At 43.1% G+C, this 16,314-nt stretch overlaps 1 protein-coding gene across 1 annotated transcript; it reads right to left on the bottom strand.

The window, feature by feature from the left end:
* Positions 1 to 355: 355 nt before the first annotated feature.
* LOC138891742 (uncharacterized) lies at positions 356 to 16,078 on the bottom strand. The gene is made up of 3 exons (XM_070175494.1): positions 15,503 to 16,078; positions 14,996 to 15,166; positions 356 to 670 (listed from the first exon to the last, which is right to left on the bottom strand). Exons 1-3 carry the CDS (start codon positions 16,076 to 16,078, stop codon positions 356 to 358), a joined length of 1,062 nt encoding a protein of 353 aa, XP_070031595.1.
* Between the last annotated feature and the right edge of the window lie 236 nt (positions 16,079 to 16,314).

Here is a 16,314-nt window from a genome sequence, read left to right as displayed (position 1 = left end):
TTACAAGGGCTGAATAGCCCCGCTATATGTTATATACAAAGGCCAGGTTGCCTCAACAAAAGAGACAGTACAAAAAATGTTTTTGAACGGCCTAATCTTCACCGGGGGCTGTGTCATCACCTTCAGAGTCTTCCTCGCTATCAGACTCGCCCAATTCTTCAGACGCACCAGAATCCTCTTCGGAAAAAGCTAGCCTTCGAGCATTAGCTTCGCATGTCTTGGCGTTCTCAATTTCGTTCAATATGTCAAATTTCTGGTTATGGACTCCCTCGACGGTCTTCCTTCGCGATTCCCACCACACATGTTTCACCATATTTTTTGCCTGCTCCTTGATAGCCTCGGCATCAACTTTGAGCTAAGCCACCCCTTTGTCAGCTTCGTTCCGGGCCGTAATGATTTCTAACTTTGCAGCCTCGAGTTCCTTGGCCAAATTCTCTTGGCCAGAAACAACTAAACTCAGCTGAGATTGGAGTTCCTTGATCGTTTTGGCCTGCGCTGAGTTCTTCTCCTTTGCAGCCTGAAGCTGAACCTCAGTAGAAGCCAATTGTGCCCGGGTAGTTTCTTTTTCCGAGGCTAGGCGGTTCATATTTTTCTTCCATTCTTCGGCATCGGCCTTCACCGCGTCTACCTCTACCTGAAGCTTCCCGACCTGGTCAAGTCTCTTTTGAGACTGTAGTTTCGGGTTATTAGCAAAAGTGTCATGACCAAAAATCCCACGACAGGTGTCATGATGACACTTAGTCTCTAAGACTAGGTAAGCCGATTATAATAACAATTCAAGCCATTTTTTTAAACATGTAATTATAACACAAGTCTCAAAACTAACAACGAAAATATTCAAACAACCTCCCAAGACTGGTAATACTGAGTCACGAACACTAAATGACTACATGGAATTATCTCGAGTGTCGAATATATAATATTGTTCGAATAAGAAATTAACAGTACAATAAAATGGAAAGACTCCAAGGGACAGCGACGACCAAGTAGTCTTACCTTGAATCCTTGCGATCATACTCTAATCTCTGTCCGAATCCGATATCTCCAATACCTGGCTCTGCACAAAAATGTGCATAAGTGTAGTATGAGTATACCACGGTCGGTACCAGTAAGTATCAAGACTAACCTCGGTGGAGTAGTGACGAGGTACAGTCGAGACACTCACTAGTCTAATAACTTGTACAATACAGTATACAAAAATAATAGAAAACAAATAGCAGTGATAGCAACAATAATCAACTAGTGATGTAAACAACAAGGCAGCAAGAACTCCATAAATATTGCTCAAACAGATAATGAACACAAGCACAACCAATAATCAAATCCTTCAAAATATACATCTTTTATCTGTAAGGTTTTCAATACAAGTCTCTAGAATATAATCCTTTCCAATAAATATATTTCGAATATACTTCCTTCAAATAAATATCTTTCAATTATAATTCTTTCAAATAAATATCTTTCGAATATAGTTCTTTTAAATAAATATATTTCGAATATAATTCTTTCAAATAAATATCTTTCGAATATAATTCTTTTAAATAAATATCTTTTGTATATAATTCTTTCAATAAATATCTTTCGAATATAATTCTTTCAAGTAAAAGTCACCATGTAACACCTCATTTAACTTTCCTGGTGTGAGAAATATATTCAAAATATCACATCAAATGGCACGACACTACCTTTGTGCACTTGTCTCATTCTCACACTATATATATATATATATATATATATATAGATCAAATCAATTGGCAGGGCAACACCCTTCGTATATTTATCTCTTTCTCATTGTGCATACATATAACAGTACCAACTAGGTGGGAAAAATACAAATAACAATAAAAGAAATAAAGTTGTAACGACTCGGCCGGTCATTTTGAGAGTAATAGCCCTGATCCCCTGTTTACTACTTTCCCCGTATCTTTTTCTGCTTATGTGTCTTGCCGGGAGGTTTTGTTTTGGCTTTTGGACTATTTTGGGACACTTAGTTCCTAAATGGAGGTTTAAGCCTTAGGATTTGGACAGTAGTCGGAACTGTGTGAAGACAACTGCGGAATAGAGTTTTGTTGGTGCCGTTAGCTCTGTTAGGTGATCTGGGACTTAGGGGCGTGTCCGGATAGTGTTTTGGAGGTCCGTAGCTCATTTAGGCTTGAAATGGCGAAAGTCAAAGTTTTAGAGATTTTGACCGGTAGTGGACTTTTTGATATCGGGGTCAGATTCTAATTCCGGAAGTTGGAGTAGGTCCGTAGGGTTGGATATGACCTGTGTGCAACATTAGAGGTCAATTAGACGTGGTTTGTTTGGTTTCGGCATCGGTTGTCAAATTTTGGAAGTTTCAAGTTCTTTAAGTTTGAATCAGATGATGATTTGTGATTTTAGCATTGTTTGATGTGGTTTGAGGGATCGACAAAGTTTATATGGTGTTTAAGGATGGGTTGGTATGTTTGGTTGTGGTCCCGGGGGCCTCGGGTGTGTTTCAGGCATCTGGTGTTTTCGCACCTGCGGTGGGGAGACTGCAGGTGCGGGGCCGCACGTGCGTATGATTAAGCGCATAAGCAGTTTTTGAAGGAATGGTCAGGGGTCGCAGGTACGAGGTGAGTTCTGCATCTGCGATGCCCGCAGATGCGCTGGAGAGATCGCATGAGTGTTGGGGGACCGCAGAAGTGGATATAGGTGCGCAGGTGCGCACACACAGGTGCAACCTTTTGACCACAACAACGGGCGATGAGTTTTGAGTGAAATCCGCACATATGATTGAAATTCTGCAGGTGCGGGACCGCAGATGTGGTGGAAGGCTCGCAGAAGCGAGATCATTTGCATAAAAAGGGCTAAGTGCGAGGGTTTGATTTCATTCTCCATCTTTGGACCTAGAGAGCTCGACTTAAGGCGAAATTTCAAGGGATTTTCAGAGGAAGCTTGTGGGTAACGATTCTTAACTCCTTTATGGTTATATTCCACTAATCTATGGTTGATTTCATCATCTAATTAAGAAATTTGGGGAAAATGGGAAGAAGTTCTTCAACTAAGATTTTGGGTTTTGATTGAGATTTTGACATCGGATTTGGATAATTTTGGTACGTGTGAACTCGTGAGTGAATAGATATTCATATTTTGTGACTTTTACCCGATTCCAAGACGTGGGCCCGTGGAGACATTTTGGGGAAATTTTCTAATTTCTCACTTTAGCTTTGATTTCATTAATTAGATTAATTTCTTATAGTTGTATTTATGGTATATAATTAAATTTTGGCTAGATTTGGGCTATTCGGAGTCGAATATTCGTGGAAAAGGCATTGTTATCGATTGATTGAGCCTGGTTCGAGGTAAGTGACTTGCCTAACCTTGTATGGGGGAAATACCCTTAGGATTTGGTGTTGTTATGATATGTGAGCGCCGTGTACGCGAGGTGACGAGTGCGTACACAAGCTATTTATGGAAAAACCTGATTTTTACCGAGTAATAGCATGTTTTCATCTTATCTGAGTATACTAGCATGTGTAGTTATCTTGTTAGTCTAGAATAGCATGTCTACATGGCATAATTGGCTATTTGAACTCTTTGCAGCATGTTTAGTAAATCATGCTTCTTTCTTGACTTGTACTTAGTCTAATTATAGGTTTCTTATTGTAACTGTTATATTTAGTTGTTTGAGCTGCGTATTTACTTTGGGACTACGGGACGGTATCCCGGGAGATCCCCATGCATATTTACTTTTGAGACTACGAGACGGTTCCTTGGGAGATCTCCCTGCACATTTACTTTTGAGACTACGAGGCGGTTCCTCGGGATGTCTCCTTGCATATTTACTTTTGATACTACGAGGCGGTAGCTCTGGAGATCTCCTTGCACTTTTATTTTGGGACTACGAGACGGTATCTCGAGAGATCCCTTGCTGTTTATCCTTATGTTCTGCGTTGCTACTTTACTATGTTCTCTTTGTTTAAATTCCAGTCTCTTATTATATTGTTATACTCTCCTGCTTATTTATTATATACTAGTAGGGCCTTGACCTGACCTCGTCACTACTCAGCCGAGGTTAGGCTTGACACTTACTAGATACCGATGTGGTGTACTCACGCCCTTTCCTGCACATATTTTTCGTGTGCAGATCCGGGTTTCCTTTACCAGCCTCGTCCTTAGTTGCAGTCGCTGTAGTTTTCAGAGAACTTCAAGGTACATCTGCCCGCGCCCACAGATCCTCGAAGTCCCCCTCTATACCCCTTTGTTGATTCTTCTCTTATTTCTATAGACACTAATGCATAGAACAGTTAGAATTTCATAGAAGCTTGTGACTTACGATGTTCCGCGTCTTGGGGGTGTTATGTATATTTCGAGAGTTGATTATTGTATATGCCGAGCAGCATCTCAATTGCTTATTAAAATATCTATTACTGCTAGTTGTAAATTTTCATGTTTTTCATTTCTTTTTCGCAAGTGTTAGGCTTACCTAGTCGTAGAGACTAGGTGCCGTCACGACGATTCACGGAGGGAGAATTTGGGTCGTGACAAGTTGGTATCAGAGCTCTAGGTTCACACGTGTCGTGAGTCACAAGCTGGTTTATTAGAGTCTCGTAGATCGGTACAGAGACATCTGTACTTATCTTTGGGAGGCTATAGAACTGTTAGGAACAATCATACTTCTTTTGATTCCTTGTCGTGCGAGTTATTATGATCAAATTCTTAAATTCTCTATTCTATTATTTCTCACATATGGTGAGGACCCGTACGGGAGGATCTGATGACCAGGCACTCGTGCCCCCTGCTAGAGCCGCCATAGGCTGGGGCCGGGGTAGAGGATGACCACGTGGTGCAGCTAGAGCACCCGCACGAGCTGCGATAGAAGAGCCCCCAACAGATCCAGCTGGAGGGAAGGCACCAGAGGTTCCTGTTACTGCACCAACCCTCCAAGAGACTCTAGCCTAGTTCATGAGCATGTTCAGTACCTTAGCTGAGGCTAGATTGATTCCATTAGCTCCCACCGCATCTCAGGACGGAGGAGGGGCACAGACTCCCGTAGCCCACACTCCTGAGCAGAGCATCCAGGTTGATCAAGCCCCAGAGTTCATTCCTATACCGCTGGTAGCTCCGATTCAACATGAGACTAGGACATCCGCTTCTGAGGCGGAGCAACTTAGACTTGAGAGGTATAAGAAGTACCACCCACCTACCTTTAGCGGATTGGCTACTAATGATGCTCAGGGTTTTTTGGAGGAGTGTCATCGTATTCTCAGTACTATGGGCGTAGCGGAGATGACTGGGGTTTCTTTTACCACCTTTTAGCTTAGAGGAGCAGCCTATCAGTGGTGGCGTGCTTATGAGTTGAGTAGTTCGGATGAGGTAGATTCACTTACATGACTAAGTTCTCGGACATGTTTTTGAGAGAGTATGTCCCTCAGAGCCTTAGGGACTCATGGCACACGAAGTTTGAGCAGCTGCGCCAGGGTGCTATGATTGTGTTGTAATATGCAGTCCGCTTCAGTGATTTGGCCCGACATGCACCGGCCTTGGTTGCCACAGTTCAAGAGAGGGTTCGACGATTTATTGAGGGACTCCACCCCAGTATCAGGATTAGTATGGTCAGGGAGCTGGAGATTGATATTCCTTACCAGCAGGTTGTGAGTATTGCTAGGAGATTGGAGGGCATGCGTGCCCGGGATAGAGAGGAGCGGGAGAAAGAGGTCTCGAGAGTCTGACACTTACATCGGTACTCGTGCCCACCTGCAGTTTGCCATGGTAGGGGTTATGTGAGTCGCCCCGTTCATTCAACTCTTCCAGCCGCCAGTGGTGTTCCAGCTCCTGCTAGGCCCCAGGAGCCTTACTATGCACCGCCAGTATCTAGTGTGCCTCCTGCTCCGGGTGCTTTTAGCGGCCTGCCCAACAGACCTAGCCCGAGTTAGTGGTAGCAACCACGCCTTCCGAGGGGTTGTTTTGAGTGTGGCGATACCTGCCATATAGTGAAGGATTGCCCCAGACTTAAAAGGGGTGCACTTCCACAGACTTCTCATCCACTACGTTGTCTGTCCACCGGGTCCTCAGGCCATGATTCCAGCACCAGCTACCGCCCCACCTGCTCAGCCGATTCGAGGTGGAGGTCGAGGTCGCCTTAGAGGGGGAGGCCAGGCCAAGTATTATGCTCTTTCGACTCGAATAGAGGCAGTAGCTTCCGACTCTATCATTACAGGTATTATTCCAATCTGTCATAGAGACGCGTCGGTATTATTTGACCCAGGCTCTACGTATTCATATGTGTCCTTTTATTTTACCCATATTTGGGCGTATCTCGGGATTCTTTGAGTTCCCCTGTTTATGTGTCTACTCCTGTGGGAGATTCTCTTGTTGTGGACCGCGTGTATCGGTCGTGTTTGATTGCTCTTAGTGGTTTTGAGACCAGAGCCGATTTATTATTGCTTAGTATGGTAGACCTTGATGTTATTTTGGGCATGGACTGGTTGTCGCCCCATTATGCTATTCTTGATTGTCACACTAAAACTGTGACGTTGGCTATGCCAGGTTTACCGCGATTAGATTGGAGAGGTACCTTAGAGTATACTCCCAGCTGAGTTATTTGATTTCTTAAAGCTCAACGAATGGTTGAGAAGGGGTGTGACGCGTATCTAGCTTATGTGAGAGATGTCAGTATTGATACCCCTACAGTTGAGTCAGTCCCAGTAGTGAGGGACTTTCCAGATGTGTTTCCAGCTGATCTTCCGGGCATGCCGCCCGACAAAGATATTGATTTTGGCATTGATTTATTGCCGGGGACTCAACCCATCTCTATTCCTTCATACCGTATGGCTTCTCCTGAATTGAAGGAGTTGAAGGAGCAGTTACAGGAGTTGCTTGATAAGGGCTTCATTCGGCCCAGTGTGTCACCTTGGGGTGCTCCTGTCTTATTTGTGAATAAGAAGGGTGGTTCTATACGGATGTGTATTGATTATCGCTAGTTAAACAAAGTTACAGTAAAGAACATGTATCAATTGCCTCGTATTGATGACTTGTTTGATCAGTTACAGGGTGCTAGAGTGTTCTCCAAGATTGACTTACGTTCAGGCTATCATCAGTTAATGATTCGGGAGCCAGATATCCCGAAGAGTGCCTTCAGAACTCGGTATGGTCACTACGAGTTCCTTGTGATGTCTTTTGGGCTGACCAATTCCCCAACAGCTTTTATGCACTTGATGCACAGTGTGTTCTGGCCTTATCTTGACTCCTTCATCATTGTATTTATTGACGACATTCTAGTGTACTCCCGGACTCGGGAGGATCATGAGCAGCACCTGGGGACTGTGCTTCAAACCTTGAGAGAAAAGAAGTTATATGCAAAATTTTCAAAGTGTGAGTTTTGGCTAGACTCAGTTGCATTATTGGGTCATGTAGTATCGAGTGATGGGATCCAGGTGGATCCGAAGAAAATAAAAGCAGTGCAGCGTTGGCCCAGACCGTCCTCAGCTACAGAGATCCGGAGTTTTCTTGGTTTGGCGGGGTATTGCCGTTAGTTTGAAAAGGGTTTCTCATCTATTGCATCACTTATGACCAGGCTAACCTAGAAGGGTGCTCTGTTCAGGTGGACAGAGGAGTGTTAGAAGAGATTCCAGAAGCTCAAGACATCTTTAACTACAGCCCCAATATTGGTATTGCCTACAGGTTTGAAGTCTTATACTGTATATTGTGATGCGTCGCGGATTGGTCTCGGAGCGGTGTTGATGCAGTACGGTAGCAGCTATTGAAGGTGCACGAAAAGAACTATCATGTCCACGACCTTGAGTTAGCAGCTATTGTTCATGCCTTGAAGATTTGGCGACACTACTGGTATGGTGTTCCTTGTGAGATTTACACCGATCATCGAAGTTTGCAGCATCTGTTCAAGCAAAAGGATCTTAACTTGCGTCAGCGGAGGTGGTTGGAACTACTTAAGGACTATGATATCACCATTTTGTACCACCCGGGGAAGGTCAATGTAGAGGTCGACGCTTTGAGTTGCCAGGCAGAGATTTTGGGGAGTTTAGCATATCTTCCAGCAGCAGAGAGACCCTTAGCATTGGATGTTCAGGCCTTAGCCAGCCAGTTTGTGAGATTGGATATTTCTGAGCTGAGTCAAGTGTTGGCTTGTGTGGTCTCTCGGTCTTCTCTTTATGATCGCATCAGGGAGCGTAAGTATGATGACCCCCACCTGCTTGTCCTTAAGGACACGGTTCAGCATAGTGATGCTAAGGAGGTAACTATTGGGGGTGACAGCGTATTGAGGATCCATGACAGGCTATGTGTGCCTAATGTAGGTGGTTTGCATGAGTTGATTCTTCAGGAGGCTCATAGCTCACGGTACTCTATTCACCTGGGTGCCAAGACTATGTATCAGGACTTGAGGTGGCATTACTGGTGGAGGAGGATGAAGAAGGACATAGTGGAGTATGTGCCTAGGTGCCTAAATTTCCAGCAGGTAAAGTATAAGCTTCAGCGGCCGGGTGGGTTGCTTTAGAAGTTAGAGATCCCGGAGTGGAAATGGGAGCGGATCACTATAGATTTCGTTATTGCACTCCCATAGACTCAGCGGAGGTTTGATGCAATTTGGGTGATTGTGGATAGGCTAACCAAGTCAGCTCATTTCATTCATGTGATGACTACTTATTCTTCCGAGCTGGCTCAAATTTACATCCGCGAGATTGTCAAGCTTCATGGCGTACCGGTATCTATCATCTCTGACCGGGGTACGCAATTTATATCACGGTTCTGGAGGGCTGTACATCAGGAGTTGGGTACTCAGGTTGAGTTGAGCATAGCATTTCACCCTCAGACAGACGGACAGTCCGAGCGCACTATTCAGATACTGGAGGATATGCTCCGTGCTTGTGTGATAGATTTTGGGGGTGCCTGGGATCAGTTCTTGCCACTTGCGGAGTTTACCTACAACAACAGTTATCAGTCGAGCATTCAAATGGCACCGTATGAGGCTCTGTATGGTAGGCAGTGTCGGTCTCCAGTGGTTTGTTTCGAGTCGGGAGAGGTTAGATTATTGGGTACAGACTTGGTTCAGGATGCCCTGGATAACGTGAAGGTGATTCAGGATCGACTTCGCATAGCCTAGTCCAGACAAAAGCGTTATACGAACCGGAAGGTTCGCGATGTTGCATTCATGGTTGGAGAGCAGGTCTTGCTCCGGGTTTCGCTATGAATGGCGTTATGAGGTTTGGGAAGAAGGGCAAGCTGAGCCCAAGGTTCATCGGCCCATTTAAGGTGTTGCGACGCGTTAGGGAGGTTTCTTATGAGCTTGCCTTGCCTTCCATTCTTGTAGGGGTCCATCCAGTATTTCATGTTTCTATGCTCCGGAAGTATCACGGCGATCCGGCTCATGTATTGGATTTCAGCTCAATCCAGTTGGACAAGGATCTATCTTATATTGAGAAGCCAGTGGCTATTTTGGGCAGGCAGGTTCGAAAGTTGAGGTCAAAGAACATTGCTTCCGTGAAGGTTCAGTCTGTCGAGGAGGCGACTTGGGAGACCGAGCATGATATGCATATCTGTTACCCTCATCTTTTCACCACTTCAGGTATGTCTTTTTGCTCGTTTGAGGATGAACGATTGTTTTAAGAGGGGAAGGATGTAACGACCCGGCCGGTAGTTTTGAGAGTAATAGCCCCGATCCCCAGTTTACTGCTTTCCCCGTGTCATTTTCTGCTTATATGTCTTATCGTGAGGTTTCGTTTTGGTTTTTAGAGTGTTTTGGAACACTTAGTCCCTAAGTGGAGGTTTAAGGCTTATGATTTGGACCGTAGTCGGAACTGTGTGAAGACAACTCCAGAATGGAGTTCCGTCAATTCTGTTAGCTCTTTTAGGTGATTTTGGACTTAGGGACGTGTCTGGATAGTGTTTTGGAGGTCCGTAGCTCATTTAGGCTTGGAATGGCGAAAGTCGAAGTTTTGGAGATTTTGACCGATAGTGGACTTTTTGATATCGGGGTTGGATTCCACTTTCGAAAGTTGGAGTAGATACGTAGGGTTGAATATGACATGTGTGCAAAATTCGGGGTCAATCGGACGTGGTTTGATTGGTTTCAGCATCAGTTGTCGAATTTGGAAGTTTCAAGTTCTTTAAGTATTAATCGGAGGATGATTTGTGATTTTAGCGTTGTTTGATGTGGTTTGAGGGCTTGACTAAGTTCGTATGGTGTTTTAGGATGGGTTGGTATGTTTGGTTTAGGGTCTCGGGGCCTCAGGTGTGTTTCAGATGTTTAACGGAAGAAATATTGGACTTAGGAAATTGCTGAAGCCTTCAGGCATCTGGTGTTTTCGCACCTGCGGTGGGGAGACCACAGGTGCAGGGCCGCACGTGCGTATGATTAAGCGCATAAGCAGTTTTTGAAGGAATGGTCAGGGGTCGCAGGTGCGAGGTAAGTTCCGCATCTGCGATGCCCGCAGATGCGCTGGAGAGATCGCAGGAGCGGTGGGGGACCGCAGAAGCGGACATAGGTCCGCAGGTGCGCATACGCAGGTGCGACCTTTTGACCGCAGAAGCGAGCGATGAGTTTTGAGTGAAATCCGCACCTGCGATGGAAATTCTGCAGGTGCGGGACCACAGATGCGGTGGAAGGCTCGCAGAAGCGAGATCACTGGCAGAAAAAGTGCTAAGTGCGAGGGTTTGATTTCATTCTCCATCTTTGGACCTAGAGAGCTCGAATTAAGGCGACATTTCGAGGTATTTTCAGAGGAAGCTTGTGGATAACGATTTTTAACTCCTTTATGGTTATATTCCACTAATATATGGTTGATTTCATCTTCTAATTAAGAAATTTGGGGAAAATGGAAAGAAGTTCTTTGACTAAGATTTTGAATTTTGATTGAGAGTTTGATATCGGATTTGGATAATTTTGGTACGACTGAACTCGTGAGTGAATGGGTGTTCATATTTTGTGAGTTTACCCAATTCCGAGACGTGGGCCCGAGGAGACTTTTTGGGGCAATTTTCTAATTTCTTGCATTAGCTTTGATTTCATAAATTAGATTAATTTCTTATAGTTGTATTTATGTTATGTAATTGATTTTGGCTAGATTTGGGCCATTAAGAGCCGGATATTCGTGGAAAAGGCATTGTTACCGATTGATTGAGCTTAGTTCGAGGCAAGTGGATTGCTAACCTTGTGTGGGGGAAATCCCCTTAGGATTTGGTGTTGTTATGATATGTGAGCGCCGTGTACGCGAGGTGACGAGTGCGTACACATGCTATTTATGGAAAAACCTGATTTTTACCGAGTAATAGCCTGTTTTCATCTTATCTGAGTATACTAGCATGTGTAGTTATCTTGTTAGTCTAGAATAGCATGTCTACATGGCATAATTGGCTATTTGAACTCTTTGCAACATGTTTAGTAAATCATGCTTCTTTCTTGACTTGTACTTAGTCTAATTATAGGTTTCTTATTGTAACTGTTATATTCATTTGTTTGAGCTGCGTATTTACTTTGGGACTACGGGACGGTATCCCGGGAGATCCCCATGCATTTTTACTTTTGAGACTACGAGGCGGTTCCTCGGGAGATCTCCCTGCACATTTACTTTTGAGACTACGAGGCGGTTCCTCGGGATGTCTCCTTGTATATTTACTTTTGATACTACGAGGCGGTACCTCGGGAGATCTCCTTGCACTTTTATTTTGGGACTACGAGACGGTATCTCGGGAGATCCCCTTCTGTTTATCCTTGTGTTCTCCATTGCTACTTTGCTATGTTCTCTTTGTTTAAATTCCAGTCTCTTTTTATATTGTTATACTCTTCTGCTTCTTTATTATATACTAGTAGGTCCTTGACCTGACCTCGTCACTACTAGGCCGAGGTTAGGCTTGACACTTACTGGGTACCACTGTGGTGTACTCACTCCCTTTCCTGTACATATTTTTTGTGTGCAGATCCAGGTTCCTTTTACCAGCCTCGTCCTTAGTTGCATTCGTTGCTGTGTTAGGAGAACTTCAAGGTACATCTGACCACGCCCACAGATCCTCGGAGTCCCCCTCTATCCCCTTATGTTGATTCTTCTCTTATTTCTATAGACACTGATGTATAGAACAGTCAGAACTTCGTAGAAGCTTGTGCCTTACGGTGTTTCGAGTCTTGGAAGTGTTATGTATATTTCGAGAGTTGATTATTGTATATGCCGAGCGACATCTCAATTGCTTATTAAAATATCTATTACTGTTAGTTGTAAATTTTCATGTTTTTCATTTCTTTTCCGAAAGTGTTAGGCTTACCTAGTCGTAGAGACTAGGTGCCGTCACGACGATTCAAGGAGGGAGAATTTAGGTCGTGACAAAAGTGAGAGGCACAAATGAAGCAACAACGATTACAAGGCACATAGAAAACATAGGTTCACAATAACATCTCAATATAAAGGTATGAATATATACACAAGAAAATATATCACAATATAATGTATGTTTCTTGTCCTTGCCTGCACGGAAACACCCTTCGTGCCATGAACATATGATAATATAAAAATAATGGCATGGCATCACCCTTCGTGATTTTACTCTCATCCTCACGTGATAATATAATTAAAATGGCACGGCATCACCCTTCATGCTTTACACTCTCCCGCACATGATAATGTATATGAAATGGCACGACATTGCCCTTCGTGCTTTACACTCTTCCTTACCAAGCACATGTATATCATTAACAAGCAAGGTAGGAAGCATAAATAACACCAGGGATAGTGTTTAAACGACAACACAATACAATAATTCATATCACAATTTGCCCATCGGCCACAACCAACTCCAAATATACAACAAAAATCAACTAATTTCAAAGCAAATAGCCGAAGGCTCCACATAACGTGTATAAAACCTCAAAACAACAACAGAGATGAAAAAGTAACTCAACATAGGACAACACCTTTTTTAATCCAAAGTTTTGATAAATATATTAACGCCTCTTTTTAAGCTTATTTAATTAATTATTTGCAGATGAAAAATCCATAATGAAATTAATTGCAATAAATATCAAATTAGCAAACACATGGAATTCACATAAAAATTCAAGTGGCAATCACCCAAAATTATCATATAAAATACAAACTCGACAAACAAGGAACGAGGCATGACAAATAAAGGATTTACTATATTCCAACAATTTTTCAATTTAATACATAAGGGTGTCTACGAATTAAAACCGATATAATTTGCACATATAAACCAAGTACGTACTCGTCACCTCGCGTACATGGTTTTCAATCACACAATTTTCACATAAGACTAAATGCTAAGGGGAATTTCTCCCACTCAAGGTTAGGTAAGATACTTACCCTTTTGAATTTAGACCGATATTTCAAAATATCCTTCTTGCTTGAATTAACCTTCGGACAGCTCAAATCTATCCAAATTGATTGTATAACTTCATTAAAATTCATCGGAAATAATTCCGAATAATAAAATGTCAACTTAAAAGTTTATATTAAAAGTCAACCAAAGTCAACGTGGGGCATGCATCTCGGAACCTGACAGAATTTTCAGGAAATACGAACACCCATTTTGATACGAGTCCAACCATATGAATTTTATCAAATTCGGATAACGAATCGACCTCCAAATCTAAAATTTTCATTTTTGAAAGATTTTGCAAAAATCTCAATTTCTTCCATCAAAACTCGAATTAAAAGATGAATATCCATGGATTTATGAAATATAATCACTTTCAGGTATAGAACACTTACCTAGATGATTTGCTTGAAAAGCCCATGAAGAATCGCTCAAAACTGAGTTCTACAACTCCAAAAATGATAAAATTGGCTAACCCTCGAAATATAGTACTTTTATGTTCTGCCCAAGTGTTTGTACATCACGATCGCGGAAGAACTAATGCGATCACGAAGAATAAAATGGCTACTTCCCCAAAATGTAATATGCTATTGCGGAATTATGCATGCGATCGCGTAGAAGAAATGACACTGCCCACAAAAGGGCTCTATGTGAACGCGGAAGGAGGGAGTCCGAACACGATGTAGCAAAATTCTCGCGAACCTTACTATAAAAACATGATGAAGGAAAAATATGTCAAGTCAACAATATACTAAGCGATCGCACGAGATAGCATGTGATCGCGTTGAGCTATGCGAACACGGGTAGTGAGGTGCGAACGCAGAGAAGAAAAATGCACACTTTCGAGATCATGGACTGGCCTATGTGAATGTAAAGAAGGAAAATGGTCAGTCCCCCAAACAGCTTCGCGATCGCGCCTTCACCTACGTGATCGCATAGAAGGGGACACCATATATCAGAACAACCATCCAAAACAAGAGAAAATGGTCCGTAGCCCATCCGAAACGCACCCGAGACCCTCAGGACCTTAACCAAATATACCAACACGCCCCAAAATATAATACGAACTTAGTCGATACTTTAAATCACATATAACAATGGCTAAAACATGAATTGCACATCGATTCAAGCCTAATGAACTTTAAAACTTCAAACTTCTATATCTGATGCCGAACCCTATAAAATCAAGCCCGATTGACCTCAAATTTTGCACACAAGTCATAATTGACATTACAGACCTACTCCAACTTTCGAAATTGAAATCCGACCCCGATATCAAAAAGTCAAACTCCCGGTCAAACTTTTTAAAAATCTTCCATTTTCCAATTTTTGCCAAAATGCGTCAAATTGCCCTACGGACTTCCAAATCCAAATTAGGACATATGCCTAAGTCCGAAATCACTGCACGAAGCTATTAGAATCATCAAAATCCCATTCCGGAGTCGTTTGCTCAAAAGGCAAACTCCAGTCAACTCCTTTCATTTAAGCTTCAACAATAAGTATTGTTCTTCCAATTAAATACTGAACCTTCCAAAAACCAAACTCGGCCTCACACGCAAGTCATAATACATATTACAAAGTTGCTCTGCACCATAAGTCGTTGAACGGGGAGTTAATTCTTAAAATAACAAGTCGGGTCGATACAAAAATTATTTGAATCGTCATCACTAAGATCGAATATTTGTATTACATGTTCAAGCAAATCGGCTTGCTCCTTCCGAGCCGCTTCTAACTTGGCCTGAAGCTTTTCACTAAGAAGCTTGTAAGTATCCTTATTCTCAGTAAGCTCCCGAGTCTCGGCCTCGTGACGCTTGAACTCCTCCCGAAATCGTAGAAAGGCCTCATGATGAAGAACCGAGGACTGCAAGCACAAAGGAATATGTTAGGATTATTCACTATTGAATCTAAGCATATAACAAAGGGATATGCAGAATTACCCTATTCAGCGCCTGTTGAGCTTCGTTGAAAAGACAGGGCGCGCCTACCTCGTTCTTTTTTATTTAATCCTCTTCGGTCACCAAACACCTAAGGTAACTAGCAATTCCCACCATGGTAGAAAGAACCCGGGCGTCCCCCGGGATGGACATATAATTGCCTGCCTCCGAGTAGGATCAACACTCGGATCAAGAAACTAGTTCAATAATTTCGGGCGCGGAGAGGATCCGCCAGTTCTCGGGGATGATATCTTCCTCGTTACTGATAAGTCGCCCAAACTGGCAACATCCTCCGAAGCAGCGGAATCCATGCCATCGAAACAATTATGGAAAGAATCGGCTAATCCTTGGGCCCCTTCGCCAAGGTTACCTCTCAACGCCTGAGCCTTGTTTATCATAGAATTTGTAAACGAAGATGGCCCGGAAAGGTCAATAATCCCAAGTGCCTCTTTGGGTGCATTATCTTCTGATCGGGATGTACCAACCACATTTTCTTTTTCGACTTCACTAGTTCGGGCCAAATCGGTCCCGAGCCTATCAGAGACTTCAACCACTGTTTCTTCTACGACCTCCATGGCTCGAGGCATTTTAGAGTTACTTCTCACGCGGGCCACCAACTCAGAATCTGCTTCTTCCTCAGACTTATCCCTCAATCGATTGAGCGAGTTCGATGAGAGTTCTCGGGCTCTATCTTTCTTAGGTTTATGCGCCGACTGCTTCCTCCATTTTTTCGTTTTAGGGTCTGAGGGACTCAAGGCTTTCCTTTTCTGCTTTTCTTTGACTTGTTTTGAGGCAAGGGGATCAATGTGTATATCATCATCAGCTGATGGAGGCCTCATCTAGACGTCATTTCCTAAACCTGTAAAATGATAGTATAACGGATCAGAGGCTAATGATGAAAAATAAGATAATATATATTGTTAAGGAAAAACTCTTACCATGATTACGGGCCTCCCATCTACCCTTCGAGAGCTCACGCCATAAGCGCTCGGATTAAGGTCTCTGTGTTGCAATTCCCTCGACCCACTCTCTAAGTTCAGGAACGGGGTTTGGCATCAGGGCAACAACTGCATCA

The sequence above is a fragment of the Nicotiana tomentosiformis genome, chromosome 5, assembly GCF_000390325.3.
Source record: "Nicotiana tomentosiformis chromosome 5, ASM39032v3, whole genome shotgun sequence".
Lineage (NCBI taxonomy): Eukaryota > Viridiplantae > Streptophyta > Magnoliopsida > Solanales > Solanaceae > Nicotiana > Nicotiana tomentosiformis.
The sequence above is the reverse complement of the archived record's forward strand: the minus strand, read 5'-3'. Positions and strand labels throughout refer to the sequence as shown.

What these genes read in the sequence shown, in the direction of transcription:
- LOC138891742 (XM_070175494.1), bottom strand. Translation starts at nt 16,078, where the DNA reads ATGAGGCCTCCATCAGCTGATGATGATATACACATTGATCCCCTTGCC. An exon ending in CCAGTTTGGGCGACTTATCA is followed by an intron (nt 15,167 to 15,502) that starts GTAACGAGGAAG and finishes TTGTGCTTGCAG; the next exon opens with TCCTCGGTTCTTCATCATGA. An exon ending in AAGCCGATTTGCTTGAACAT is followed by an intron (nt 671 to 14,995) that starts GTAATACAAATA and finishes CCGAAACTACAG; the next exon opens with TCTCAAAAGAGACTTGACCA.